At 46.8% G+C, this 27,996-nt stretch overlaps 1 protein-coding gene across 3 annotated transcripts in view; it reads left to right on the forward strand.

The window, feature by feature from the left end:
- Window positions 1-14,768: 14,768 nt before the first annotated feature.
- Window positions 14,769-27,996, forward strand: part of Cep85l (centrosomal protein 85 like) — a 79,565-nt gene continuing 66,337 nt past the window's right edge. For 2 of the 3 annotated variants that reach the window (XM_003479744.5, XM_063235103.1), the window contains exon 1: window positions 14,769-14,983. In XM_003479744.5, the coding sequence (XP_003479792.3) occupies window positions 14,938-14,983 (46 nt within the window). In that variant the 5' untranslated portion in view covers window positions 14,769-14,937. Of the gene's footprint in view, window positions 14,984-15,261; window positions 17,356-27,996 lie in introns of those variants that run through there. The other variant, XM_063235104.1, reaches the window with a different exon arrangement.

The following is a 27,996-nucleotide window of genomic DNA, read 5'->3' on the forward strand; positions in this document are numbered from 1 at the left end:
GTCTCCCCAGCTGACAGACTGGCCAGCCCTGTGTAGGGAAGCTTGGGTAGGACCCTGAGGTCCTGAGCGCCTATGTCTTGACCTCAAAAATAGAGTTTTCGCAGATGGATGGCTGTGTGTGGGGGTGTGCATGTGCATGTGTGTGTGCATGTGTGCGTGTGCGTGGCTGTGTGTGGCTAGGAGTGTGAATTTATCATGAAAATATCTAGACTCTGAGCTGTTACTTGTGCTGAGGTAACATTTGCAAAAGGAAATGCTGTCTTCTATTGTGTTTTGTTTTTTTGTCTAACAAAGCATGGAATGTGAGGAAGGGAGGGGTGGGAGCTGGAAGGCCTCCGGAAGGTGGCCAATGATGGGGAGGAGATAAGCTGGGCCTCTGAGCTGGCTCTGGGCTGGGCTCACACTTTTGAGAGCAGTTCAAAGCAGGAGAGCCAACCCCATGCAGCTCTCAGCTCAGAGGGCCAGCTGCTCAGAGTGAAGGGAGCAGCTGCTCCTCTGGGTGGGCCCAAGGGCTGCTGGGATGGGGATCCACGTGGGGTCTTCAAGCCCTGCTCATGCCCTGTACTGGTCCGGTTCTGCAGGTCAGTGTGACCCAAAAGCATGTGTTTCAGAGGCACTTAATTGCTGAGGTACTGTTATTCCTATCCTGCCCGCGGGTCAGAGGACTCCTTCACGTTTCACAGTTTGCTGTCTGGTTACTTCTGCAAAGCAGCTCTGGCAGGAAACCCGACTCCCTCCTGCAGATGATAGGATAGGACACGGGAGGAATGCAGGGCTGGGCTCCAGGGCAATTTTCTGACCACACATCATAACTGAAGCTAGATAATTAGCAGCCATTCAACATAAAAAACAGAGAGCAGTAATTTAGGCCTACAACTTTAAAGCAGAAACACAGGAAAAGGTGCAAAAAATATGCTTTAAAGTAAGTGTATCCTACCTTTGTATTGTTTTCTTTCCCTCATGTTAGCCTGGAGCAGATGGCCCCCAATTTCCTCACTTTTCACCTAAAAACATTTCACAAAGCTCAGTACAACAGCAGATACATTTTCAGCAGGCTGAAAAAATGCAAAACCATCAGCATGAAATCAACAGTACCTTTCATTAAAGTTGTAACTTTGTTGAACAGAAAGCTGTCCATCTCTCTGTGAGGACTAGGCTTGCTCCTCAGTGTGAGCCACCTCCTGTAAGGTGTGGCCCAACCTGCATGGTGGGACAGGGTCCCTGGCGATCTCATCAAAGCTCTGCCCGAGTCCAGCTCTGGTGTCCTCTCCCGCCCTCCGCAGGGAGCGGCCCCTGCATGTCCGCTCTCCTGGCTCCACAGGCAGTGGTGGGAACAGACACACCATAGAGCTTGCCTCACTGAGAATGAGGAGTTTGGATTTAGGGCCCCGTTCTGGTTATGTGCTGTGCACTTCTTTGCGGAATCAGCACCTCTGAGGCCATTTTACCTTTTGCAAATGTAAGGGTGAGGCTGGGGGACTGTGTGCTAAGGCAGTGACAGTTATGAGGGTGGGCTCAGGAGGTGCAGCACCTAACCTCAGAGGCCAGTGTGGCTGGGCAGTGCTTGGTGTCTGTGAGGAAGCCTTGCCCTGTGGCCTGATGGGGCCTGCTCTCGAGCCTCAACGTGGGTCAGGGCCTGGAGATGGAGTCTGAGAGTGGACAGGGCTTCCGATTTCCTCTGCTGCTCTGCGAATCGGCTAACGCCTCTGGGCCTCACTCTTGAGCAGAGAAATGGTCATATTCTGAAGTGTTCCCTTTTTACAGTGAGGACTTTCTCCCAAGTCCTACACAGAAGGGAACTGCAGAACTCCAATATACAAATGAGATACCAAAATAGCTGTGTTCATGTATAGCGTACAAGGTTCATTGGCTGCAAATCAGACCACGAAAGTGCAGCTTGAAACCACTGCTTTAGTTCCTGTTTACAACCCAGATCTATGCGAAGACATACAAATATTGGCTATTGTCTTTTACTGAGACACCTTGGTCAGCTGGTCATGTCCAGGTAAGAAATCAAACCATAGATAAGAACCGTGGTGTGAAAGAAATCAAAGCCAATTCAACCTTCTAAGGAAACAGTTCTATCAAGTACCAATCACCTCCTCTAATGCCCTTCTTTGCACAAATGAAGTTTTCTCTGAAGCACTAGCTGGGAACCTGGAGTCTCAGCACATCCTGCCTAGACCAGGCTGGAGGAAGCCTTACTCTGTCTGCTCCGAGATGGATGCCTTTGTGTGGATTTCTACCTTCTGTGACACGATTCTCCTCTGAACACTTGGAACAGGGCTGGTACTCAGAACTGCTCCAAACCCAGTGTCTGGTGTTCTCTGCAGAATTCCCCCAGCACCACCCACATCGAGATAGAGCGGCTTCTCTCTTTCCTGTTGAGTCACCTTAGACGTTTCTTCCACACAGACTTGAAGTGCAGCTCCGCAATGTGGACTGATATTTTGCTGATGTGAGACTCTTACTATTTGCTAGGGCCGCGAGGGCCACAGGCACCCCTGCTCCTCAGGACCAAGCCTGGACCTAGAGGCTGCCTTCTTTGCTCAGTGCTGGACCCTACCTCATGTACGCAGCGCATCTATTCTCAACCAGATGGATGGAGTGAATGTGTCGACTCATGAGACAAGGAGAGGCCAAGTTGTAGATTGGCCTTGAAAGCAAGCATCACAAAGCTCACAGCCTGGGCTGCCAGGGAATGACTGTCTGTGCTGCCTGCCCCGTGCAGCTGGCCTCATTGTTAGCTGGGGAAAGCTCTGCAAGAGCTGGGCTGGAGCTGGTGAGGACAGCGGTTACTGAGAACCTGGGAGATGCCTGCCTAGGCTCCAACCCCTAGCTGGGCTGCCGGACGGTGGCCCTGAGCAGACTCTGCCCTCCTTGCCTGTGAACTGGGGTTAGCTGATGGGAGGACCTCAAGGGCTAACAACGCTCGAGGCTCCAGAGCCAGGCATGGTGTAAACATTCAGTATTGACTCCTGCATTCATCCTGGTGGAGTGGGAACCACTTTAAGGTCAGAGCTGGCAAGCCAAGATTTTAACTCAGGCCCGGCCCCATTCCTCTTATTTTCTCTAAACTTGTTGGGCCTTGTGTAAAATGTGGATAATAATAGAGCAGTGCAGCCAGTGCTACTTCAACCACCTCAAACTGAAAGCGTCGGATTCCTAGGGCTCTCACATTGGAAATGTCTTTATGGCCCTCTCTGTCTGGATAGAAGGGATCTCCTGTTAGACAGCAAACAGCTCTGCATAAAGAAGTACAGATTCTGAGGGTCCGGGAGCCAGGAAGAAGTTCCGCAAAGAGCATGAGTTTGGGGCTGTGCTGGAACGAAGGTCCTCATAAACACCCAAATCAGGTTATTGTCACTCAGCACTGAGGAGACATTCTTTGCCTTCTTCCCAGATGTAAACAGTTGTCACCCAAGAGTCATTTGTGGATGTCACTCTGGAGAGTGAGGAGGCCAGGATGCTGTGTCACAGGATAAAATGAGGCAGCCCATGATGAGGCGCAAACCCAAGAGGTGCCGGTACCCGGGAGGCCTGGCTGTGCAGGACACTACACGAGAAGGACGGGCAGGAGCCAGGAGGCGCAAGTGCGAGATGGCACCAGCACCTCTCTGTGCCCACCCGTCCCCAGGCTCCCCACGGCATCAGTAGCCGAATGACCAGGTGCTGGCGCTGGAGGCACAGTGGGCAGGCTTCCCACGCCAGGGAGGCTCAGTACCTGAGACAGCTAGCGCCTCTCATCCTGCCACGGTCTGTGGTTAAGGAGATGCTTTGTAGCTGGTGGAGGGCAGTGGGCCTGGCTCCACCTGGGTCTCCGGAGGGTGCCTGTGGGCCTTTGCTTGGAGTGGGTTTTGCCCGGTGGGCTGCAGGGGCACCGGCAGGGAGAGGAGTGAAGCTTCCAAATCCCTCCAAGAGTCAGCTTGCCCTAGGTGAGAGCCTCAAGCACATTCTAAAAACATGCAGCTATGCGCGTGTGATCTGGTTTCCAGTAAGCCACAACCAAGATAGCCACCAGCCGAGAATAGGTGACGGCTTCGTGTTCCTGAGATGCCAGCACTGTGAATATTTTTAGACCGAAGATTGGGAGCCAGAAGCACAACTCATAATTATGTTGCTGTGTCTCTGAGCAGTTGTTTTGTGGAATTAATTTGACTGTAAAAAGTTTAGAGTCGCTGCATTTTATGAAAAGCCAGAACATAAAGCCGAAGATGAAATATTCCTTGACACAAAGTGCAGCTGTTGGCTAGGAGCATGCCACATCCTTCCAGCTGTGTGGCCCGGTCCCTCTCTCAGCCACTCAGGCCGGTGGCCGGTCCTCGTGGGCACTCGCCAATGTCCCCTTCCCCTGACCCTACACTGACTCTCCATCCTTTGGGGGCTCATCTTCCTCTTCCTTGATTGTAGCTCCTATCAGATACAGCTGCCTATTTGCAAAGCTAAACTTGTGATAGTCACCTTTTTGTTGTTCTGAGACAAAGTCTTACTTTGCAGTTCAGATTAGCTTTTTTTTTTTTTTTTTTTTTTTTGGTCTTTTTCGTTTTTATCGGTACCAGGGATTGAACTCACGACTACCTGCTTGCAAGGCAGGCGCTTATGCCGCTGAGCTAAACCCCCAGCCCCATGTAGTTCAGATTAGCTTTGAACTCACTACGTAGCCAGGCTTGCCTCGAACTCATGGTGATCCTCCTACCTTGGCCTCCCAAGTGCTGGGATCACAGGGGTGCTCCGCCACTCCTGGCAGGTAATGTCTAGTTATGTTACATTACAAAACCAGTCCATCAGGTCATGATGACCAGAGATCTGGCAGTGAGGAGAAAGAAACTCATCTTGTCATCACCTTAATATAAACTCTGCATTCAGCACTTGGGGGCAGTTCTTCTTGAACTCTGTCTTGTGCTTGCTTTTGATTGCTCCATGTGAGCGTCGCACATGCAGTGATCACACTCCTCACAGGGACCTGGTCCACCGATTTATCTTAATTCTTGTTAGTGCCTCACCCCAAACTCTTGGTCCCCCTCCTTCGTGTAATGCTTACTTTTCACTGATTTAATCCAAGAGGATATGCAATTTCTACCCTGAATTTTTTCAGTTAATGTTATATCATAGTCATTACTCAAATTGCAGTGTAGCCTCCAAAAATATTAAAGGCTTCAGAATATTAATTATTTCTCTATGACTGGGAGTTTAGATTGTATGTTACATTCCACTAACACCACAGAGATGCCTTGGGCATTTACAGCATAGATTCTTTGGTGTGTGTCTCTGTGCACGTGTGTCTGTATATTTTGATATTTTTTTCCTTTGGAGAATAACCCCCAAAAAGAAAATTACTGAACCAAAGAGTCTTATTTTCTAGTTTTGAATGGCACACATTGTCAGATGGCTTTCTAAGAGAGTTGGACCCATTTCTGTCACCAGATGTATGTGAGAATGCCAGTTTCTGCAAAACTTCCCCAGAATTATTCCCTAAATTATTTAATTTCCACACAAGCATCTCCAGTGCATCTCCATTTCCAGATATTTTAATTGTTAAATCTTTGGTTACTATCAAAGTTGACCCTGTTTCTTTCGCATAGCTCAGGTTCGGAGTTAGGGATACTGCGTTTGCACTCAGCTCTGTTTGTGTCTCTGTTGTGTCACACAGGGTGTGACCACCCTGTGTCTCAGTTTCCTCATCCAGAAGACCCAGCCACTCTTTATCAGGTACAAAGAGGAGAGGTGGTACCCACTCCTCACTTGGCAGTTCCTCTTGGTACCACTCGGTTTCTTGTGTGAGTTACCTGTCCCTTGTCCCTAGAAAGATGAGGGTACTCGCTAAGGAAGCAGTTTGCAAGCGAAACAGTGTTAGCTCCTCTGCCCGCAGCAAGGCCTGTGGCTGGGTCCACACTGAGGACCCCGGCTTTGCACCTCTGCTGCAGCCTTGCCGTCCTGGTCTGTGGCCAGCTTAGCCGCGTGCCTGCCTTCGAGGCCATGCACTGCTGACAGATGGGCCAGGGGCCTCTAGCGCATGATTCTCCTTCCCTACCTTTTCCCGGGTATTCTGTACCAAGATTTTACTGTTTATCTAAAACTAAAATAATCTTATGTTGCCAAATAATGCTACCACTAATAATATATAGTCCTACCACTAATAATATGTTACATTTATATTGTTAGAGATTTAGGATCTCACAGCTGGTGTCACTTTTTTCTGTCTATTTTTATAAAACAAAGTAAAGATATTAGGCAATGCACTTTGTATCTAAAATCTAGTTCACTAATGTATGAATCCTAAACATTTTAACTAAAATAAGCACATAATATTTCTGGATATTTATTAATCATTATCTCTAGTAAAATTAATATCTTATGATTTATACAAATTTAATTTTAAAAGAAAATAATAAATCTAATCAAAATGTATTAATAAACTACATTTTAAAATGCCTTGTTTTTTGTTTTTCCAGAGCATGACATATAAATTACAGCATGCATTAATAATGTCAGACCATCCTCCTGTCCTGCCTGAATGTCTTGACACCTCTCCCCTGGTAACCGTCTCCTTGGCATGGGTAGGAGGCGGGGCTGGAGGCATCAGCAGAGAGGAGGAAAACTTCATCAGAAATTCCCACTCTCTGTGGGCAGCAGCATGGCCGCCTCCCAAGGCCCTGCAGTCTGCAGATCCCTTGTCCAGGGACAGTGTCCTCACTTGTCAAGCCTTCAGGTCGCCTTGCCACTCCATGGTGACACTCAGGGTCCAGCTCTGTGCCAGCGTCTGACAAGGGCTAAAGGCACAGAGTCTTGCCCAGGCTCGCTCTGTGGTGTCCTTCAGCTGACACCTCCTCCAGGGTGTGGCAGTAACCGTGCTGGGAAGCTGCCTCACAGAGAGGGTCTTGCTCAGGGCAAGCACCCTGGGCACAGAGGCAGCAAAAAGCAGCCACATACCTAGTGTGGCTCCATGTGTGTAGGAAGGGAGGTACTTGGGGCGAGGTACCCTGCCACGGGGACACAGGACACAAGCTCAGCTGCCCACTGCACTCCCTCCTCCATGCCACTGGTGCCACCTGTTCTCCAGACTGGCTTGTGGGAAGAAGACAAGCCTGTGAAAAATCAGCGTGGCCGAGCCCCAGTCAGAACGGAGACAAATGTCTTGTTGCTCTTCTGTGTTTGACCTTTGTGGGAAACAGCTGCGGGGCCGAGCCTGCGGGTCCAGGCCACGCCAGGGTGAATGGTGGCATTGGATGTTCCCTTCCAAACTCAGGTGCTGGGCCGGGGCCAGGCCACGCTGGCCTTCCAGGGACTCCAGGAGCAGGCGCTGCAGTCACCACTCGCCTCTTCCAAGGCTGGCAAAGGTCCGCGTGTCCTTCTACCGTAGTGTCAGCAGCCCCAAACTGGAGGCCAAGGCTCTGCCAGAGCCAAGAGCAGCTGTCTCTGTGTCTCTTTGCCCAGGGGCTCCTGCGTCACAGCCGATGCAGCGGTGAAGGCGCCCAGGGAGGGCAGCGCCGCGCGCACCCCATGTAGATCTCTCGCGATTCCTTTCCTTTTCTCTGGCCGTGGTGGTTTCTATGTCTGTGCTGTCTCCCACAGTGGGTGTGTGAGCACACACTAACGCTGGACGCTGGACACTAGAATAACGGGTTCACACATGTCCGGGGGTGTGTCGTGCTACCAGTGTGCAGCTTGGGACCTGGGACTTATCAGGCACTGAGCAATGAACTGCGCGTCTCAGTTACAATAATGCATGCACGGATTGGTTATTCGGCTAGTTAAAACATCTTTCTCCGTAACCCCAGCCCTTATTTATTATTATTATCATCATCACCGTTGCATTACTGTGGATTGAACCTAACTTGGGCTTTTACATTGAGCTACATCCCAAATCCTTTTTACTTTTTTTGAGATAGGGCGTCACTGAGTCACTAAATTGCTTAGGTTGGACTCTGACTTGCAATCCTCCTGCTTCAGCCTCCCAAATTACAGGTGTGCATCTTCATGCCTGGCTAAAAACTTTTTTTTTTTTTTTTTTTTTTTGTGGTGCTAGGGATTGAACCCAGGCCTTGTGCATGCAAAGAAAGCACTGAGCCACACCTCAGCCCACTTAACAATCTTTTAAGTCTTCCCACAGTTGTAAAAAAGAAATTCTGTGAGATGATATTTTTGCATTCAGTTTTAGAGAGTAAGCTAAAAATAGATTCCCCAGACATAACATTACAGAATGTTAGAGCTGTTTAAGAAGTACTTTGCTTATGGCTAAAAGTAGAAGCTTTTAAAAAGCCAAATTTAATTTAGTTTAGATATGTCCAATATAAGATAGTACATACTTTTTTTCTAAAATGCACTTTAAAAACTGTATTTGGAAGCCAGATGTGGTGGTGCCTACTTGTAATCCCAGTGCTTTGGGAATAAGAGGCAGGAGAATCTCAAGTTTGAGTCCAGCCCAAGAAACTCAGCAACTTAGAAAGGCTCCCATCTCAAAATGAAAATAAATAAATAAAAAGGGCTATGGATATAGCTCCATGCAAAGGCCCTGGATCACCAAATCACCAAAAAAAAGTATATGGAGATCAGTGATAGGAGTGATAGTGCATGATTATAATCCCAGTATTTAGGAAGCTGAGACAGAAGGATCACAAGCTTGAACCAGCCTGAGCAGCACACAAGTCCAAAGCCAGCCTGAACTATGTGTCAAGACACGATAGCCAAAAAAAAAAAAAAAAAAGTGTTTGAGATAGGCTTATGTTAAAATTTTAATTGGTAAATGTCAGTTTAAACTTTTATTTCCTATTAAAATATTCATTAAATGTCCTGATTTAGAGATGTTACTTCCCCTTTCATATTTATCATGTATTTCCTATCATTACTATGTCATAACAGTTGTACTGTTTTAAAGTGATATCTTAGGTTGATTTGTTTATGTATTTTTAAATACAGATACCATATTTTGTAAACTGAATTTAGTCAGCCTGTGACTTTTCCAGTCAGTATCTAGATGATCAAAACAGAGTAATTAGGAGTTTCCCTCAGCACTTGGGAGGCTGAGGCAGGTGAATCATTGCAAGTTTGAAACCAGCCTGGGCTACAAGGTGAGTTCAAGGCCAGTCTGTGCACAGTGAGACCCTGTCTCAAAAAAAAAAAAAAAAAGAGTTTCCCATACATAAGAGACTGAGGACTATGATATAAAGTGAATCTCTCCTTGCTGAGCAGGAACTTGGGTCCAGAATCTCCTCACCTTGCTGTGTGGATGTATATGCATGTCACTCAACAAAAATCAACCAACTATCCAGAGTTGGGGTGAAGTGGCCAATATTTCACTCTGAGTCTATCCTACCTCTTTTCACCACACACCATTGCCTAATGAATGGTTCCTATTTCCTATTCCATCATTCTGTGTTTACATGTACTATACTATTTTTACAATGAGGAAAAAAAATTTCTTTGCTCATGAACCTGCTAATTATGGCTAGATTTGTATTAGGTTTTTCTGAATACATTATAATACTATTTTAAATTTCAGACCTGGTATCTTCCTGAAAAGATCTGTTCTCCAATTAGCTGGGACCCTTCAGGACTTTTAGTGATTTTACATCTGGTTACCCGCCCCCCTCCCCATCCCTCTACTTCCTCACCAGGTAGGCAATGAGCTGGAAATTCTGGGGAAAGAAAGCTTGCAAAGTGAACATACTAACATACTCTTCTACTGCCTCGAGGTAATATTTACCATGTTAGAATCATGTTAGTGATGGAAATGATTGAGGAGTGAGTTAGACCCATCAGTGATTGAGCAGCTGACTGAAAATCCTGGTGGCCACAGGGGGTGGTTCGCAGCTGGCTCCTGGCATCGGTTGGGTTGCCCGGGTCTCACTGCAGCCCAGGACTAGGCTGCCTGCTGGAGTGCCCGGGGCCTCTTCCTCCTGCGCTGGGGATAGAGGTGTCCAGAATCCTCTTAGCCAGTGTCCCTCACACCTGCCTGGCTGGGGAGTCAATGCCCCCAGCCTGGTCCCCTCCTCATGTGCCATCCCCTCTGCAGAGCGCTTGCCACTGCAGGCTGCAGGAACCCTGTTGCCCTGTTTCAGACAGAAATGGAAGCCTGGCTTTCCTCTATCTGCATAGGCCTTACAGGTATCAGTGAGTTCTGCAGGAAGCAGATGCCACCGTGGGGTGGGGATGGCTGAGCGGTGCCCTGGAGGTGCCATTGTGGAAGGTGACAGGGCAGAGTGTAGGGCTGAGGGCAGGAGGCCTGACAAGACCTCAGTTGCCCATGGAGGGGAGGACACAGCCTGGGACGGGGCCTCAGGACCATCCCAGTTAGTCCCTGGCTGGGGTACTGGGAAAGGACAGGCCCTGCCGTGGTGCTGCCCAGAGGCTGTGTGTGAGGCTGCCTTCAGAGCCTTCCTTCCTGTGCACCTCAGGCCTCTGCCTTCCTGCCCCAGGCAACATTCTTTAGCCTCCTCACCCTCTCCCTCTCTCCAGTTGTGTTTCGACTGAAACCTGGGCTCCCCTCTACCTCGCCCACCTCTGTCGCTCTTGTTGTCTGTGTTGGTCCTCACAGGCTGCCTTGCCCTTTCCTGAGCATCTGACTCTCTGCCACCTCATCCCTGAGCACAGTGCTGGCTCTGGTGAGGGAAAATCCCAGACCACAGAGTCAGGCCGCAGTCCCAGTGGCAGCGGGGCTCAGCGTGCTTACACAGGGATCCCAGAATTAGTGACTTCCTTCTGGGGTGGTACCAGAAGAAAAATCTTACATTTTTTATTTGTTACACATTGAAGAGCACGGTGGAAAAACCTGGGCTTGGAGTTGGATCTGAGTTCTGTTTCGTGTTTCCTGTGCGGCCCAAGCTGACTGCTCTGGCACCGATCTCCCCATCCGCAAGGTGGAGATAACGCTAAGCTCAGGACGGACACAGCTGGCTAAGTGGGAAGTCTCAGGCCTTGGAAAGTAGAGATTAGCGGGTTCTCCAGTACCTGCTACCAGTAGCCCTCAATGGATAGCCTTGTATTCTACCATTTGGGACAGCTTTAGGTCAAGCAGGCAGCTGTATGTGGGGAAGCTGTGGTTTGCTTCCTGAACTCAGCAGCTGCAGCGCACAAGGACACTTCCATGGAAGACTATTCGGTAGATGCTTTCCCCACCCAGGGCCCAGGGCTCTCTGTCTTCCCTACTGTCCTCTGGCCACTGCAACCCAAACCCACAGACAAAGAGCAGGGCGCATTCCCACCTTCTGAGGGCCAGACAGATGATCGGTGCTGGTCTGCTTGGCCTGGCCATTTAGCCAGCCTCCTCCCCTGCCTTTCTTCCTCTGTTTCAGTAGCTAAGCAGACATCTCACTGAAGTTCAGGGGTTCCCTCCCTAAAATAAAGGTTTCTCTTCACTTGGCCCCAGGAATTTGGTAGCCATTTCTCAATAGTTCTTTCACCACAAATCCTGTACCTCGTTCCCTCGAGTGCATATAAAACACAGCTCACAGCTGACCTAGCCACATGGACTTGGTGAAATGGAGCAGCGGCTCATTTCTGGATTGTAGGTTTGTCTATATCCTTGTTATAAGAAGCACAATGCTAGGGCTGGGGGGTTAGCTCAGTAGCGTAAGTGCCTACCTTGCAAGCAGGCCGTCGTGAGTTCGATCCCCAGTACCAATAAAAAGGAAAAAGGTTTAAAAAAAACACATTTGCTCATTTAATCCCTACTACAATCCTGGGAGGGAGTCACTTTATAATAAAAGAGGTCTTTAAATACAGATACAGAGAGAATGGAGGTGTAGACCAAGTGTATAGCTAAGTGTCTTCTCTTGCATAGCTGAATTCTCTTTGTTGCATATTCTCTGCTATCAGGTTAAGATTCTCAGATCCAGCTTAAAAAAAATTCTTAGTTTTATTTTCCTGTGGCTATTTGGGATTTGAACCTGCAATAGACTGAGTAACTCGTCATTTTTATGGACTGGAAAAGACTGTAAATCATGGTCCCTGATACACCAGCATTACTTATTTGCTGTTTGAATGTTTTATAATTCATTCATTCATCTTATTTTATCTCATGGCAGTTGTTCCTTAGCAACTATTTCAATTATCACTGGTTGGTTGAATTATCACATATTTGTTTATTTTTGATAGTTCATATTTTTGTAAATATAACTCTCTTGAGGTTTCCAACATTTCAGAATTTAAAAATTATCATCTGCATCCACTGTTATATCCCTCTGCAACTCTGTAGTAGTGGTTCACCCAATCTGACAAACTTGGATCAGAAAATATATGTAAGATAACTCAACTTAATCAGACCACAGATTTATACACAAATATAAGATTTCAGGGGGCTGGAGATTTAGCTCAGTGGCATAAGCGTCTGCCTTGCAAGCAGGCAGTCGTCATTTCAATCCCCGGTACCGATAAAAAGGGAAAAGACAAAAAAAAAAAAAAAAAAAAAGATTTCAGACTGCCATTTCAAAATGTCTTTTTTGGAGTGCAATATTATAAATGAAGAGTGTAATTTTTTTTTGTCTTTTTGAAATGTGGTTTCTCTCTGCAGTTCAGGCTGGCCTTGAACTCACTTTGTGGCTTCAAACTCACGGTGATCCTCCTGCCTCAGTCCCCTGAATGCTGGGATTACATGTGTGTGCCACCACATCAGCCTTACAATGTTACCAAATACAGTGTTTTGTGGACTGCTTTCCCCTTTTGACCTCTGTCCTTCAAATACCCCTCCCCTAATGTCAGCACCTCCATTTCCACTGAGCAGCCACATTCACACTGGTTGCTATCACACACTCAGTCCCTGTCTTCATGCTTTCCATATGGGCTCTGCTCGTGGGACGTGATTAAGACCAACTTTCGCTTAGGTTCAGTAATAACTCTTTGCTTGTAAGATTCTGCCATTGGTCTTTAAATAGCTCTCAATGTAACACAGACACACCATTTGCAACATTGGGCTGGAGTGGTTAGATTGTCTTAAAGCTCTGTCTCACACTAAGATAGACTAAATCATAAAACTGAGGACATGGGTCCTCCCACGAGTGTGCCATGTGTGAACCATGAACACAGAAGAGGCTCTGTGTCTACTCACATGAGAAGAAATGTGCAGCTAAGGTTGCTCCATCTGCACTGTATTCTCACCTAGAGTTTCAAGGACTCTCATCAAATTAGCTCACTATCCTACCTACTTTAATTGGCAGAAACATGAAAATTTCACCTTTGAGGCCAACTGCCCAGGTTTCATCTTTGCTTTCACTCCGAAACAGGTGTGGAATTACTTTACATGGTCTCGGCTTCACCTGTGGCTGTTGTGGGAGGCACCTATCGTTCATCAAAACAGGCAGAAAACCTGGGCAAGTGATGCCGTCTAAATACTGTTGAGGTTCCAGGGGAAACTGAAAGAAAGTTAAAATATCAAGGGCTTTTAAACTCACGAAAAATCAATTCACATCAACACTTTCCTACATTTCTTAGGCTGAATCAAAAAAGTTTTGTAATTATTAAATGCTGTAGTTAATATGGTAACTGTAAACATGGAAAGATGTATACTTGGACATAGTCGATTATGTAGCTTTGGATAGTTCTTTTGGAACTATCTTTTTGGAATTTTTAGGGTTTTTACTAAATTTATCATGTGATACTAAGTGAGCTAACGTAGTTCACTGAGAAAAAACCAATCTCACCCCTTCCTCCTGCTTCTGTCACTTTCTCTCATCAGTGGGGTAGAGAAATAGCTGGTGGTGCACCTGAGGGCAACTAGAGGTAGAGCTGCAGTCAAAGAAAGGACACTATGATGCAGAGAGTGACAGAATATAAGCCTGGATGTAATTTACTTCTAAATGTCCTAAGCGGTATCTCCCAATTACAGTGTCTTCACGAAAAGAAATACAAACCGAGGACTGTCAGCAAACTTCCAGAACCACAAAGGTATCACTGGACTCACGGTACCAGGAGGGAGGCCTTGGGTTCTGGTGGGGGTTGGACTGGACCTACCTTCAACTAACTAGATGACAGGGCCTTGGGCTCTGGTTCCTGACCCATCTAGCCGCGTGCACCGCCCCTTACAGGTATTCCCGCCCATCTGGCACTCACTAAAGGCACAGTCCCTGTGTGAGTCATCTAAGGTTTGGAACGATCGCATTTCCAAGGTAAAGAAAACTTTTGTCCTCGCAGTAGGATCGGGAAGCTGCGGCCAGGAGGCCGGCTGGGCTCTGCACTCTGGCCCACACCCGGGCCCCGTGGAGCCCCGTTCAGTCCACCCCACCGTTCCTCCCCGGCGTCCCCGCGGCCACTTCTAGTCAGTAAACGGCACGGCGCTCGCCTGGCCGCTTCTCAGCAGGATGGCCCCGCAGCCCGCCTGCCTCAGACTTCCCCTGGCCAGGCCCTCCCAGAGGCTGCCCCGGGGTAGGAGCTCCCCAGAGCCGCAGCGCAGCGCGGCCAGGCCTGGGGCGCACTTGGGTTGCGGAGAGGAAAACCGAGGAGAGATGAGCGAGGAATCCAGCGGGTTGCAGGCTCTGCCCCGCTCGGGCCCCGCCCCGACCCCGCCCCGGCCCCGCCCAGGCCCCGCCCCGGTCCCGCCCCGGTCCCGTCCATTTCCTCGCCCCACCCCACGCGGCCGAGGTTGTGGCGGATGCTCGCCTTCCGCCGGCAGGCCCCGCCCTCCGCCGGCAGGTCCCGCCTCACGCACACGGAGCCGGCTCCGACGCCACGTCCTCCAGGCCCCGCCTCCCAGGCCCCGCCCCGAGGCGCGGGCGGAGGGGGCGGGCGGACTTCGCGGTTGAGACCTCGCAAGGCAGCTGCCGCCGGGTTCTAGCCACCGTCCCGACCCGTGTCACCCCATCGCGGAGCCGGCGCTGCCGCCGCCTGTCGCCGCCAGCCATGGCCGCCAGCTGTCCCGCGGCCATCCCCGGCCCTGCGGCCCCCGCTCGCCGCTGAGCCACGCCGAGGAGGCCGGAGCCAGCGCGGACAAGCGCAGCCTGCGCCGCTATGTGGGGCCGCCCGCCGGCTGGGGAGCCGCGCGGGCCCGCGCCGGGTAAGCTCGGCGAGACGCGCCCGGGATTCTCCGGGCCGCCGGACTCGGGCCCCGCCAAGGTACCCTCAGGGCCCCGCCCGGCCTCCTTGGCCCGCAGGACCGCGGTTCGCGCCGCGTCGCCGGTGCGGAGGCCCGGCCTGCGCTGGGCCGCAGACAGTGATTTGCCAGCGCCGTAACGGAACCGAGCGCCCGTGCAGCCTCCGCCTGCCCGGCCGTCCTGCTGGGAGCGGACGGGCACCGGACCTCGGGCTCAGTCCTGGACCGTTCCGCGGTGACTGGACGGATACCGGGTTCCGGGCTCAGCCCCGGACCTCCTCGCGGGGACCGTAGGGGGGTATCAGGCTCCGGGCTCAGCCCGGGTTGTCTCGCGAGGACCTAATGGGCACTGGGCACTGGGCTCCCGGGAAGCCTCGGCCGCGTCCTTGCTGCCTAGACACCCTGGGGAAATCTCAGATCCTGCAGTTCTCTGGCCAGTGAGGGGAGTGTGGTGCGGCGTTTAAGGGGACAACGTTAAAAGTCGGACTTAGACCTGAGATTATTCTCTTGAGTTCAGATGTTGCTCTGTTGTGCAGATGGTAGCATTGTAGATGGGCACGAGGCTCGTGAGGAGCAATAGACTTGGTTTGCATTATTTGTGCTGAGGAGACAGCAGTTGAAGGCTCTGCTGCCTGCTGGACACCATGGGCTCTGCAGTCTGTGACCTCGGCCAGGAAGATGCTGGTCCCCAGGGGTTGCAGAGTGAGCCTGTCCATCATCGCACCCAGAGCCATCTGCGAGGTCTGCAGCCCCTCAGACCTAACCTGTCTCGATGAGGCAAGCGGGATGCGCACCACATGTTCCCATTGTTATTTAGAAGTGAAATAAGGGAAGCTTGAATGCTGTGTTGCAGTCTCTGCACGTTTGTTCTGGCATAGAGTGGTACGGAAGAGGACACCATAAATTACCCACACGAGAGATTTCGACCGTGTTTTTGCAAAAGCGTGTCTTAGTTTTGGCAGTGATAAATAATTGGTAATTTTTTTCAGCTATACGCTGAGAAAGGATCATTTTTATAACAATGATGTATTTGTTTTTTGTTTCCTTATTGTCATCTTGAGTACACAATTACTTGATATTATTTAAAATTAGCTTAAAAGTTATACCTTAGTGAACAGCTTGCTTGGTTTTTAAGAAATGAGAAGATAGTGAAAGTCAATATAGGGACGTCTCAGTCAACTTAGTTCTTTTTTATGAGAATTTGTAGTTTTGAAATACTGTTAGTATATCTTTTGACTGTTTTGAGCAGTTTTAGGCCTTACCTGAAAACAAAGGGAACAGGTCTTCTGAATCTATCAGCTATCCTTTGGACTCTGAGGACCATGTGAAAACAGTGTTAGACAAATCATTTCTGATATTAAAATGACTATGTCAGTATGTGAGTTAATCTAGGGATCTTTGGAGGGGTTTGTTTCTTATGCATATGGATAGACTAAAGGGGAACAAGAGGTGGGTAATAGAATGAGCTTTCTGAAACAGGGGAAACTTTATTTATTTATTTTTTTAAGGAAGTAGCTTTAAAAAAGGTAAATGGTTTGGGAAATATTGAACTTTTGCTCTCCGCTTTAGGATTTAGTTGTGTCATGGCTTTCTCCAGAGTTTTTTTAGCTTTATCTGTAACTATGTTGTAAAACACAACAGTATTTTCTTATTTTTCCATACAAAGATAAATGCTTCTCTCACTTTTTTGGGTGAAAATGGCTAGAAGGCTGATTTTAAACAGAACAAGGGATTTTGCTGATTTTAAATAGAATTTAAGGGATTTCTCTTTTGTGCATTTGAATGGATTCATTTAACATAACCTTGTGTTCAAAATGTATTCTAGCTTCAAAGAGGTGTGGAGGAGTGTATAAATCTACCACGCTATATTAATGTTTTGAATGTTTACCGACAGCTGGTTACACTAAATACTCCTCTTCACATTTTGGGGTAGAAGATATTTTCAGTGTATTGAAAGGACTGTTACAAGAAGCAGGTACAACATGAGCTAAAGTGTCATTCATTCATTGCTCCAAGCCTTGAGTCTGCTTCTTTGTGGTTGATGCACTGCTGTGGGTGTTGAATGATGTCATAATGATCGTGGCACTAACTGGTGGATTACTCCAGTAATAAGGTTGTCTGCTGCAGTTCTAAGATGGGCCCAGGTATACCATGGTAACAGTGTAGCATCACCAGCAAGAAGGAAGTGGAAGTGAATGTAGTAGGCATGGGGCCGCCAGCATGAGTCTCAATTTCAGTGATGACTTTTGTGAAATGAACTTGGAGAGCAGTTGGAATTTGATCACCTCTTGGCTTGAATGAAGCTGGTAAATTAATCTGAGGCCAGATGATATGTGGTGAGCTGATACTGTTACGATGTTGTGAATATTCCTGTAGGATAAGAAAAGAAAGGCGCTAGGGAATCAGGATTTTTCTGATGACTGGAAGAATTATGTGGACTCCCAAAACCAGTGAAGGTTCAAGGTCTCCTAGATAGTATTTCACTAAGTTTCAGAGCTTAATTAGTTCCCAAAAATTGTGCATTAAAGATAGGAGAATATGATCATTCAGGTAACTTTTAAACTCGAACCTAGTATTATTATATTTTCATACTTGAAATTATTATTTTAGATTATTGAAGCAGTGTTCTCAAAGGAGAGTTTATTGTGTCAGACCATTTACTTTAGGAATGGGAATGATTAGAACACAAGAACATAAAGAACGGGAATGAGGTTGGTCAGCCAGTTAGGTGTGGGAAGAGCAGACAGCAGGACAGGGCAGAGGATGGGCAGAGCACTTTGGGCCTTGTAGGAGGTCCTGTGGTGACTGGAGACGAAGGGAGGCATGCTCCAGCTCCGAGATGGAAGGGGCTGTGAGCAGGTGCGTGGAGGGGAAAGGCCGGGCACTAACACAGGCCAGGCATTGTGGGGAGAGGGTGTGCTCTGTATAAGAGAGGGAGCTGGCCATGAAAGGCAGGGGTGACTGGTCATTCGGTGTGTAGTGTCATCCTGTGACTGGGGAACACAGCAGACTTCTCTGTGGCTGTTGTTTGCCCAGCACTCTGCCTTCTGTGGAAGGTGGGGAGGGCCAAAAGTGGGGAGGGCCACAGTAGGGAGGCTGGGGAAGGTCTCTTCAGGTTACCAGCGGGGGGGAGGAGGGCAGTTTGGGGTACCTGTGGTGTCACTGCTGCCTGGAGGTGGCCTCTGAGTTTTGGCTCGGTAATTACTGTGGAAGAGCCGTTCCCTGAGCTGCAGTGAGGGGAATCGAGAGTTCTGCTTGGGCCACCTGGAGTGTCACCTCCTTTCGAGAGGCCCAGGTGGGATGTGGAGTGTGGAGCTGGAGGGACATCACTGGGGTGGGGGAGGCCCAACTGAAGAGATGCCTGTTCGGGAAGTGCTGAAAGTCAGGAGCTGGATGAGGCTGGCGGAGGGCACTGGGGAGGGTGCTGGAGCCTGAGGTGCAGCAGTGAGTCCGAGCAGGGTCCGGAGGGCAGCCGAGGCAGGCTGGTCACTAGTGCCTTGTCTTCGGGCAGTAAGAGGATGAGGAGGAGATGGAGCTGTGCTGCTTGCTGGCCCCATAAGGGCAGAGCTGGAGTGAGTGCTCCTGACTGCAGGACCCATGAGGGCTGCCTGACCTTTCCCACCTGCCACAGCACAGGTGACCCAGGGAGGTGTCCTGGACGGCAGGCCTCAGGTTCCTGGACACCCCATGTGGTGTGTGCCCACATGCAGCACATGCTGAGGTGTGCTCTTGTTAACCACCTCCTGGGCCGAGAGTCTGTCTACGTTTGTATTTGCTTCCTCTCACCTGTGATAAATTAAGATTTTGCTAGTGCTAAATTAAGTCCCTAGGACTTACAGACTCAGCTCAGAAACTGTTCTCTTCTTTGCATAGGTGTCCACTGAGTAACATTTATTGCTTTATTGATGCCTCTCTGAAAAAATGCTGCTCAGGACTATTGGAAGTTCAAGGCCAGGCTGATTGATTTGGTCTTGCGACTCTTAGAAAGTCTGGGGATGTAGCTCCGCTATAGAGTGCTTGTCTTGCTAGTGAGGCTTGGGGCCCAATTCCCAGCACTAGGGACAGAAAACCTTTTTCATATTAAAGTTCAGAGTTCTAAAATGAACCGCACTGTTTAGTTCTTGTTAGGAAGAGAGTGGGGGAAGCTTTTGACCACGTGTTTCCTGTTGGGTATGCAGTGTATGCAGAGGCAGAGCTTGCAGACCTAGACACCTTAAGAAATTGTGGTTTTGTTAGACATTTCTGAAGCTTTTTTGAAGCTTTCTTACTAATAGCTTTCCTTCTCATTTTTTCAATAATGTACTAAAAAGTTTGAGTTGAAATTGTTTTAATTTGGGATTTAAAAAACTCCAGACAGAGATTTTTGTCAATACGACTTAGAACTATTTAAGACCAAGATGTGTTTCAGCTTTGCATTTAAATTTATTGGACAAAGTGTCAGAAAAATAAAAGTTTTATCCAGGAATAATTATCCTGCTCTGCTTCCTTTGGAAGTCAGTGGCTACATCAATTAAAGTAGCATTTGTAGCATGGGTCAGTGGTAACAATTTTGTTATTTAGGAAAATTCATCTTGATAGGGGTGTTTCTTCTAGTTGGCGTCTTAGTTTTGGAATATTATCCAGAAGAATATTTTATCTATTAGGCAATATTATGAAAAAGTTACATGCCATGTGGAAGGTAAAACCCTCTGGAATATTCCCTTACCATTGTAGTAGTTATATTAACAATCTCAGTAGTTTTTACGTCATTTTAAGAGTTTCTTAAACAGAAAGGCTTACAAAATTAAATATATGTTTCTTATTCAAATAGCTGCCAGAATGCTTGTTTGAATTTGCTTCGTGTTAGAGGATAGGTGCCTGTGCCCTGCCCCACACTGAAATCAGTGGATGCATCATTTTTCATAGATGGAAATAATCTTACCTGTGTTGGTTGATCCCCTACCACCTAGAGTCCTTTCATCTGAAAAGCCCTTGGTGGATATTTACTTGTTTGAATTCATACTTTGTGGAAGTCAGAGTAATTCATTCACCTGATCATTCTTTTTCTTTCTTTTTTGGTGGTACTGGGGATTGAACTCATGACCTTGCGCTTGCCAGGCAGGTGCTTTTACCGCTGAGCTACCTCCCCAGCCCTGATCATTCTTCTTAATTGAAGTAATTTTAACCATAATCCTAAACCAATCAGGAATAAGAAAATTCCAAGTCATATTGAAAGAACCTATTTTTATTCTTTTAGTGGTCATACTGTAAAAGTTATTTGTAGTGGTTAGTAAAAAGAGCTTTCCAATTTCTTTCTTACATTTTACTTATTTAAATTTTGTTTTTTAAGTTGGAAAATAATTGTATAAATTTATAGGGCACAGTGTGATGTTTTGATCATTATTCATTGTAAAGATCAATTCTAACATATTTGTTATCTCTCCAACTTATTTTTTGTGTGTTAGGAGAAAGTTAGGAATCTATTTTAGCGATTTCTAAACATTAACCATGGCCACTGTGAAGTACTAGATCTAGATCACTAAAACTTACTCCTTCCATTTAACAAACCTTATGCCTTTGGCCGACTTCTTTTTCCATCTTTTATATTTAGAGTTACCTCTACTGGTTACTTAAAAATCTGAGTAAAGTCAGTGTGAGGGTGCACAACTATAATCCCAGCGCTTGGGAAATTTGCAGTGAGTTCGAGGCCAACCTGAACTACATAGTGAGACCCTGTCTCAAAAAAAAAAAAAAAATTGCATTAAATCCTTAAATGTGGGAAAATGCATTTATTTACACTGAGCTTGATTTTATTTTTTCTGCCTAACTAGTGTTTGTAAGCAGGTCTCTCTAGTTTAAGGTGCTAGCCTCATGTTAAGTGGGTGGAGCCATCTTAAGGACTACTTGACTTTCATTCTCAGTCTTAGAACTTGATCCTGTTTTATTCTTACTTTCCTGTGACCTAGAATTTCACCTCTAGTTAAACCCAGCGTCTCATGTCTGAGTGGATCTCTAGCTCTCTATGGACTGGAGGAACACAGCTCTCAGTCTCCTCCCCTCTCCGGCTGTAGTTGACTTTTCCTAGATGCGTTCTGCTGTCTAGTAAGAGGGGCAGGCATGGAGTGTTGGGCGAGTACAGAGACCAGTGGATTCCTTGCTTTGAACATGGGTAGCCACCACTAAAGCTTGAGCTGAATGTTCCTGTTGTGTGCAAGCAAAAGTGGTCATAGCTTAGCAAATTTTAGATGTGCTTTAAAGTGTTTTAACACTTGTGATGAGATCTGACTGATCATATTATTCTTGGTGTCGTTTAATTGACATTGAGTTTTTTTAGTCATGCATATACAAGAGATCTTCATTTTTTTTACTTTTCAAAGTATATTAATCATCTGTTGAGAGCTTTATTGTAAAAGTATCATATTTACTGTCAGTGGAACGCATTGTTGCTTTTTAAAATGAAAATGCCAAGTGGAAAATTACTATCAGATCTGAGCCTCTTTTTTTTTTTTAACTTTAGGGAATAATGCATGAAGGGATCAGCTTGGCTACTTTTTTGTTTACTTGTATTTTCAGTATTTTGGGTTTTTAGTTTTGGGTGATTTCTTTGCAGAAATACTTTTAAGTCCACTGTTTCAGTTGGGATAAAACCATACCAAATAATACATGAGTCTGCTTCACTGGGCGCAAGCACAGCGGTGGTGGCCCACAGGTGTCCAGTTACTGGAGGACGGCACTGTGAGCTCCCAGTGAGACATGCTCCCCCTTACTCAGTTTCCGTGAGGGTAACACGATGCTCTGATCACCCACGTGTCATGTGGCCTGTGGATGTCCAGGCCAAAAAGGCCTGGGTGGTCATTCTTATGGTAAACGCTGGTGAAAGTGCACTACTTTTTCTGAAAATCATGACCTCTCATGCTTTCTCCTGGTGGCCTGGGGGGATTCCTGTGTGTACCCCGCTGCGGGGTCTGAGGAGTGGGCAGCTGTGTGTGCATGGGACGTTGTGTGCCCATCGGTGCCCAGGTGTCTGAGACGGGTGCTACATCCTGGCTGGGCTCTGCGGCTGGGCTGACTGTGAGTGGGAGGCTGTGAGGTGGGTTAGCCAGGCACTGGGACAGGGTGTGGCTCAGGTGGCACTGGCAGGGAGGAGGCTGCTGTGCACACAGACACCAGCAGAAGAGGTCAGTTACGTAGTGTTTGTTAGATGGTTTCCCTCTTTCAGTATCGAACATATGTGTGTATATGCTTAGTAAAACATTTCCTTCTGTACTTACAGGCCGAAAGTGAGTGCGAGCCTTTCCCACTTCTTGCAAGTCATCTGCAGTTTTTTTTTTTAAAAACAGCTTTTAGTTATTGTTCTGGAAGATTTCAGCACATGTACAGTAATAATCAGACAGAAGATTTATTGAGGTCTTAGTTACACTCTGGGATTTTAAACATGTCTTGCTATGATGCTTTGTCACACTATCCCTGGGAGGTACTAATGTGGGACACTCTCCTTTCCTCAGAGCCGATGTGCAGAGAGGCTGAGTGACCTACTTGCCATCTCCCTGGAACTAGGAAGTGCACACACTTGAAGGCAGGTGCCTGTCCTCGATGTCCGAACTCTTTTGCACTGATCTAAGAGAAAAATAGAACCTCAGAGTCACTGGAGGTAGACAGTGGTGAATCCGTGTGGAACGCGGAGATGTGGGCACAAATACCATGCAGGGCTCTTATAGCCCTCCCATTGAGGGCTTCACCAGTGTGGTGTGCGCTGTAGTTTCTGGCTTGCCTCTTTCTGGCTACTGATAGCCATATTTTTCTGTGTGATTTAATGTTGATGTTTGTGTGAGGCTTTTTAAGTCTTTTTGACTTACTGGAGACTGTGTTCCAGTATTTATTAGGAATTTTGGTCATCAGCTCTTTAAGCATTTAAAATTACATTTTAAAAAGCTGAGCTGCTTTAATAAATATTTACTGGTCTTTAAATAGATACTTAAATGCACACTGGCTCTAGGGATAGTTTAAAATATCCTGGATTTTAAAGTAAACAGACAACCCCCAAACAAAACCCTTGTTTTAATCCTTCTTCCAGGGGGAAGGATATTTTTGTCGCTGTAGTTGTAAGGCTTCCAGAATTCTAGTTTTACTCTGTGAACATTTATTGGGTCCTCAGTGTGATAATGGCTGCATTTATTGAGCCTAGCTGAGTGTGCATCCTGGCACTGGGTGCTGTGCACTTGGAAAGTTCTGTCACTGTTCTCTGCCTGGCAAGAAGGAGGTGGTTTGACACACAAAGGCTACTGTGAGTGATTTGGTAAATGTACTGCTGAAGTTTTGCATGATATATTGGGAATGAACAAAGTGGAAGTTAATACTCTAAGGAAGAACCTAGAAAGGCAGCTAGTAAAGTGGAGTTAGGGGAGAGGAGCAGCTGGAGCCCTGGGAAGGGGCTGCTATGCCAGGTGATTGGTCAGTATGTCTGGCCTATCTTGTTCTAAGGGCTGGGGAAGTGCAGTGCCCAGAAATGTGGCCAGCTGGTGCAGCACTTTGCCAGCCCGAGTCTTGAGTTTGACTTCATATGGTACAAGAAGGCGTAACCACAGATGGCGTAAGCACAGGCTGGTTGGACAGATCTTGTGCTGAGCAGACCCTTCAGCAGGAGGGAGAGGCCAGGGTGGGGCCACCCCAGGATCTGGGCCCTGTCTCCCTGCAGCCTGAGAGCACTGATGGCGGATCTTTTAGGGTTCTGTGATAACAGGCAGCACATGCCATAGGCTCACCACCACTGGTCTGGACAGTGGGGTGGGCAGGAGAGCTCTAGTCCAGTTCCTATCTTCCAAGTAGAGTGAAGCAATGGATGCGTCAAGGAAAGAGCGGTGTCACGTTTCCTGGATTGATTTATTTGCAACTAGGTTACGTAGGGATTTCATTTGACATGTAGAGGTAGTCAAAGGCTATCATCTGAACTTAACACTGAAGTACTGTGTACTTGTTAACATTTTAGACATGCTTAATGTAAAATATTTGCAACCTATGTGACACAGGTAAATGCATTTTGATATTTTCTAGTTTACTTTCCCTTTTATGTCGAAAGATTGGTATCAAGTTGATTTTAAGACCCTCTATTGGGTGGTAACTTACATTTTGAAAAACCCTTTGCATTAGCTTTATAGCCAGCTTCTTATACAAAATTGTAAATTGCTTAAAAAACTCTCTTTAAAAATGTCTTTATTTATTTATTTTTGGTACTGGGAATCAAACTCAGGACCTTGCACTTGCCAGGCAGGCGCTGTGCCACTGGGCTTTTCTTTTCTTTTCCTTTTTTGTTTTTCATTTTGGCTTAGAGCTGTCATTAAATATGCAGTGGGAAAACTAGATGCTGTTCTTCTAAGCACAGCTACAGATACGTTCATAAATGGTGGAAGAAATGATGCTCTCTACATCTTTGCTTCCAATAAAAAACTTCAAAACAAAATAAAATAGGTCCTTCCTACATTTGACAATAATCTTCCTGTGTTTCAGTGTCAGAAATACCTATTTTTAAATAAGTATTAGCTGAGCATTCATTGAAAAGAGTTGAAATTGGTGTCACAAATGCAGCATACTATCCTGGAGTACACCATGCCTCGGGATCTGTGCTGTTGTCTTTGTTCCGGAGAGAACAGTCCTGCAGTCACCTACAGTCATTGCACCTTGTCATGCGGTAGGGCCTGCTAGGTACGTGTTACCAGAGATCACTGAATACAGTATTTAGAAGTATATGGGACGTAGCTGGAGGCTGACTTTCTCACTTAGCAGTATAATCTGAAGCTGAAAAGTTTTCCTCAATAAAACACCTGGTATGCATTTTCACATGCAGCTCTTCCTACTTTATAAAGTGACTGCTTGCCTAGAGACATGTTATTTTTCTCACACTCTCAATTTATTCAGTATAAACTTAAAAGATTAGAATTTTATTTTATTCATGATGTTTGTTAATCATCTTAAGTGTTCTAGGCACATAAGATGTCCTGGGGTCTTTTTTTGAAAGAAGTAGTTGTATTCAAAGGTTAAAACAAATGAGTTTAGGAAAGAGGAAATTGAGATATGCAGGTAATTTTATCATTTTGTTTTGTTCGTCATTTGGGAACCCCTGGGTAAATTGTTTTGCTATCTTTAAAAATTTAGCAAAAGCAGGATCGTAATTCTTTCCCCAGTAAATTAAAATTCTCCTTAGGGTGCCAAGTGGACAGGTCCCTCTCTTCTGACGACTCAGGAGCTTTGATTTATGATGGTGCTAAGGTGGTGCATGTGCTGTAGAAGCCTTACTTTGGAGTCTGATCTTGACCTACTGTTCAGTTCCCAGTGCCTCCCAGAGTTGCGGCTTGGCAGGTCAGGGAATCAGTGTATTTGTAACTTGGGATGTTTTCAGTCAACAGTGCACATATCAGAGTGTAACCCCTTGTGAGTCAGGAGCAGCAGCATTCTTCTGTGAGTCAAAGAGGGAGTGTTGAGTTTCTGGTCGGCAGAATGGGAGCGTGTCTTTGAATGTTCTGTCACTTCATTTCTGTCACCTGAGAAAGTCTTGGCTCAGGTAGCAGGTAGTGCTGTTTGTAAATCTGTTGAATGGGCATCTGTTGAATAGATGATACTAGGTAGTATGTGAGAAATTGAGATTCTGGCTCCTGCTCTCTTCTCCCCGCATCTATAGGCAGTGTTAGCGTTCGCCCAGTATTGTTGGTAGGGGTTTCCAGAGAAACAGCCAGGAGAGGATAATTACGCATACGGAAATGGCTTTGAGAGTTCGAAGGCCAACCAAGTCCTGAGGTCTGTGGGTGAGGTGGTCAGGAAGGGACCTGGATTTGCTGATGATGCAGTTCCAGTGTGAAGCCTGAGCATCTAGGGAAAGCCTGGGTTTCCATTTAAGATGTAGAAAAAATCCAGTGTCTGAGGCTGCAGGCAGGCATGCAGGAAAAGCTTGGAGGACATGGTAGGCCTCTAGTTCTGCCCCGGCCTGTAGCTGGAAGAAGGACTGAGCACAGTGCAGGGGCAGGCAGTCCGGTGGTCCAGTCTAGCAGTCCAGTGTTAATCTCGGCTTGGAGTAGCCTTGCAGAAATGTTTGCTTAAGTTTCTGGGCATGCATGGCTCTGTCAAGCTGACCTAGAAGATTAACTGCAACTCATACTGGACATTGTCCAAGAGTTCGATGCCACACAGATAACTGAGCTTACTTTATTCTGTCAAAAGAAACCCAAAATAGCTGCTGTTTGTCTTCATGGTCCTTAGGAATCATCTGTGCTGTCTTCAGGAGGTGCTGTGTTCTGAACAGCACAGCTGCTAGCCTGATTCCAGATGAGCCAGCCTTCTTTGGAGAAAGGCAGGAGCGGACACCTGAGCGAGTACACCCACAGACGCCGTGTCTGTTGGAATGTGTCTTCTCTAGATCAAGGGCCTTGTGGGTGCATGCCAACTCATCGATGTTCCCTGCAGTGTTTTAGGGGGACAGGGCACACTCCTGTCGTTCGCAGCTGACTTAGCTTACAGCTGCAGAGCTGGGGCACCGACAGGCTCGAGTGCCCTGCGAAACTGGCATCACTTACTCTCTCACCCTTCAGAAAGGGTGAGGTCGAGCCATTCTTCATGGCAGGGATCATACAAAACTAATCTCTGAAGGTTTTCCTACGTCCATAGATTAGTATATGCAGTGGGGCTTTTTTCCTGTCATTGTTGGACAGAGCAAGATTGAGAGAGCTGAGAGAGAGAGGGAAAGAGACTATTGTTCTTTTGATCTACAAGTGGTTTCTTTGGCCAAGATTTGTCAGTAAGTGAAGTGGAGATATGTTGTGGGTCAAAATGTAACATTGTACTTCATATTGTTCAAAATAGTTACATTGTATAAAAGCAAGAATTTTTATTTTAGTTTTAAGGAGTTTTGTTAAAAATTGGTATAGGAATTTATTGAATTTTTATATCTTGATCTACTGGTTCCTGATCTCAGAACCCAAATGTTCATGTAGCCTAAAAATCAGTGTACATAATTTTCAGCATGTCCTCCATAAATAGTAAATAGGAGAAATCAGTGATGGTGTCACTGTTACATTGTGTATTGGCTCCTTTAGTAAGATGTAGTAGTCCGTGTTAGTGTTTAGGTGTGGGGCTCCCTGAGGCCCCCCACCCCACGTGTAAATGTATAACATTCCCGCAGCAGTGGGGCTTACTAAACATGCATACAACTCTGTAAAGTGCTTCTCTCACCTGTTATGTTTGGGAGCCCTTCCAAGTTGAAAAAAGCAAGTTGGTGAAATTATTTTTAGCACTTAAGCATTATCGACCAATTTACAGAGATGGGTTATTTTTAAACATTTATGTATTCTGAGCAGTACTGTTGGGGTGCCCTTGTATGTGTTTGTACTTACTTAGTGTTTCCACAGGATGAATTCCTGGTCGGCCTGTGTCGGGAAGTGGATGCCTGGCCCCAGGCTACTGTTTAGAACGGGGTGCATGAACTTCACATTACTTGTTCACGTAGTCTTTCAAATATTTGTCAATGTGATACTTTTAAAAATCCCGGAACTTCAGTGTTGTTTTCATTTCTCTCATTCTGTGTAAGATTAGGTATTTTTTTCTTACCTTTGCTTTCCATTTACGCATACTCATTCTGTTTATGCTGTTCCCAGGGTGTTCTTGAAAACATACTTCTTCAGCTACCTTCCTTGTGAGAGAAAATGGTGGGCTGGTTGTCCTTTTTGATAATGGTGTGAACAGGACTGAGTTCGTGTGGAACCCAAGTGATGCCTTACCTAGCTGGTGTAGATCACAGACTGTAGGTCGGGGCTGGAGCAGACCTCGTGGCAGGATGCCTTCACTGGACTGTGATGCGGGAGAGTCCAGGCAGGTGGCCAGAAGTCCTGCTCAGGAGATGCTCAGTGCGTGTGCAGTGCAGAGGGCTGTGTTTGTGCTGAGTCTCAGAGTGTTTTCCCATTTAGAGAAAATCACAAGGTTTTCGAGGGTGCCTGTGTACTTCATCCAGCTATAAA

The sequence above is a fragment of the Cavia porcellus genome, unplaced genomic scaffold, assembly GCF_034190915.1.
Source record: "Cavia porcellus strain 051 isolate PalLab524CR breed Dunkin Hartley unplaced genomic scaffold, mCavPor4.1 scaffold_24, whole genome shotgun sequence".
Taxonomy (NCBI): domain Eukaryota; kingdom Metazoa; phylum Chordata; class Mammalia; order Rodentia; family Caviidae; genus Cavia; species Cavia porcellus.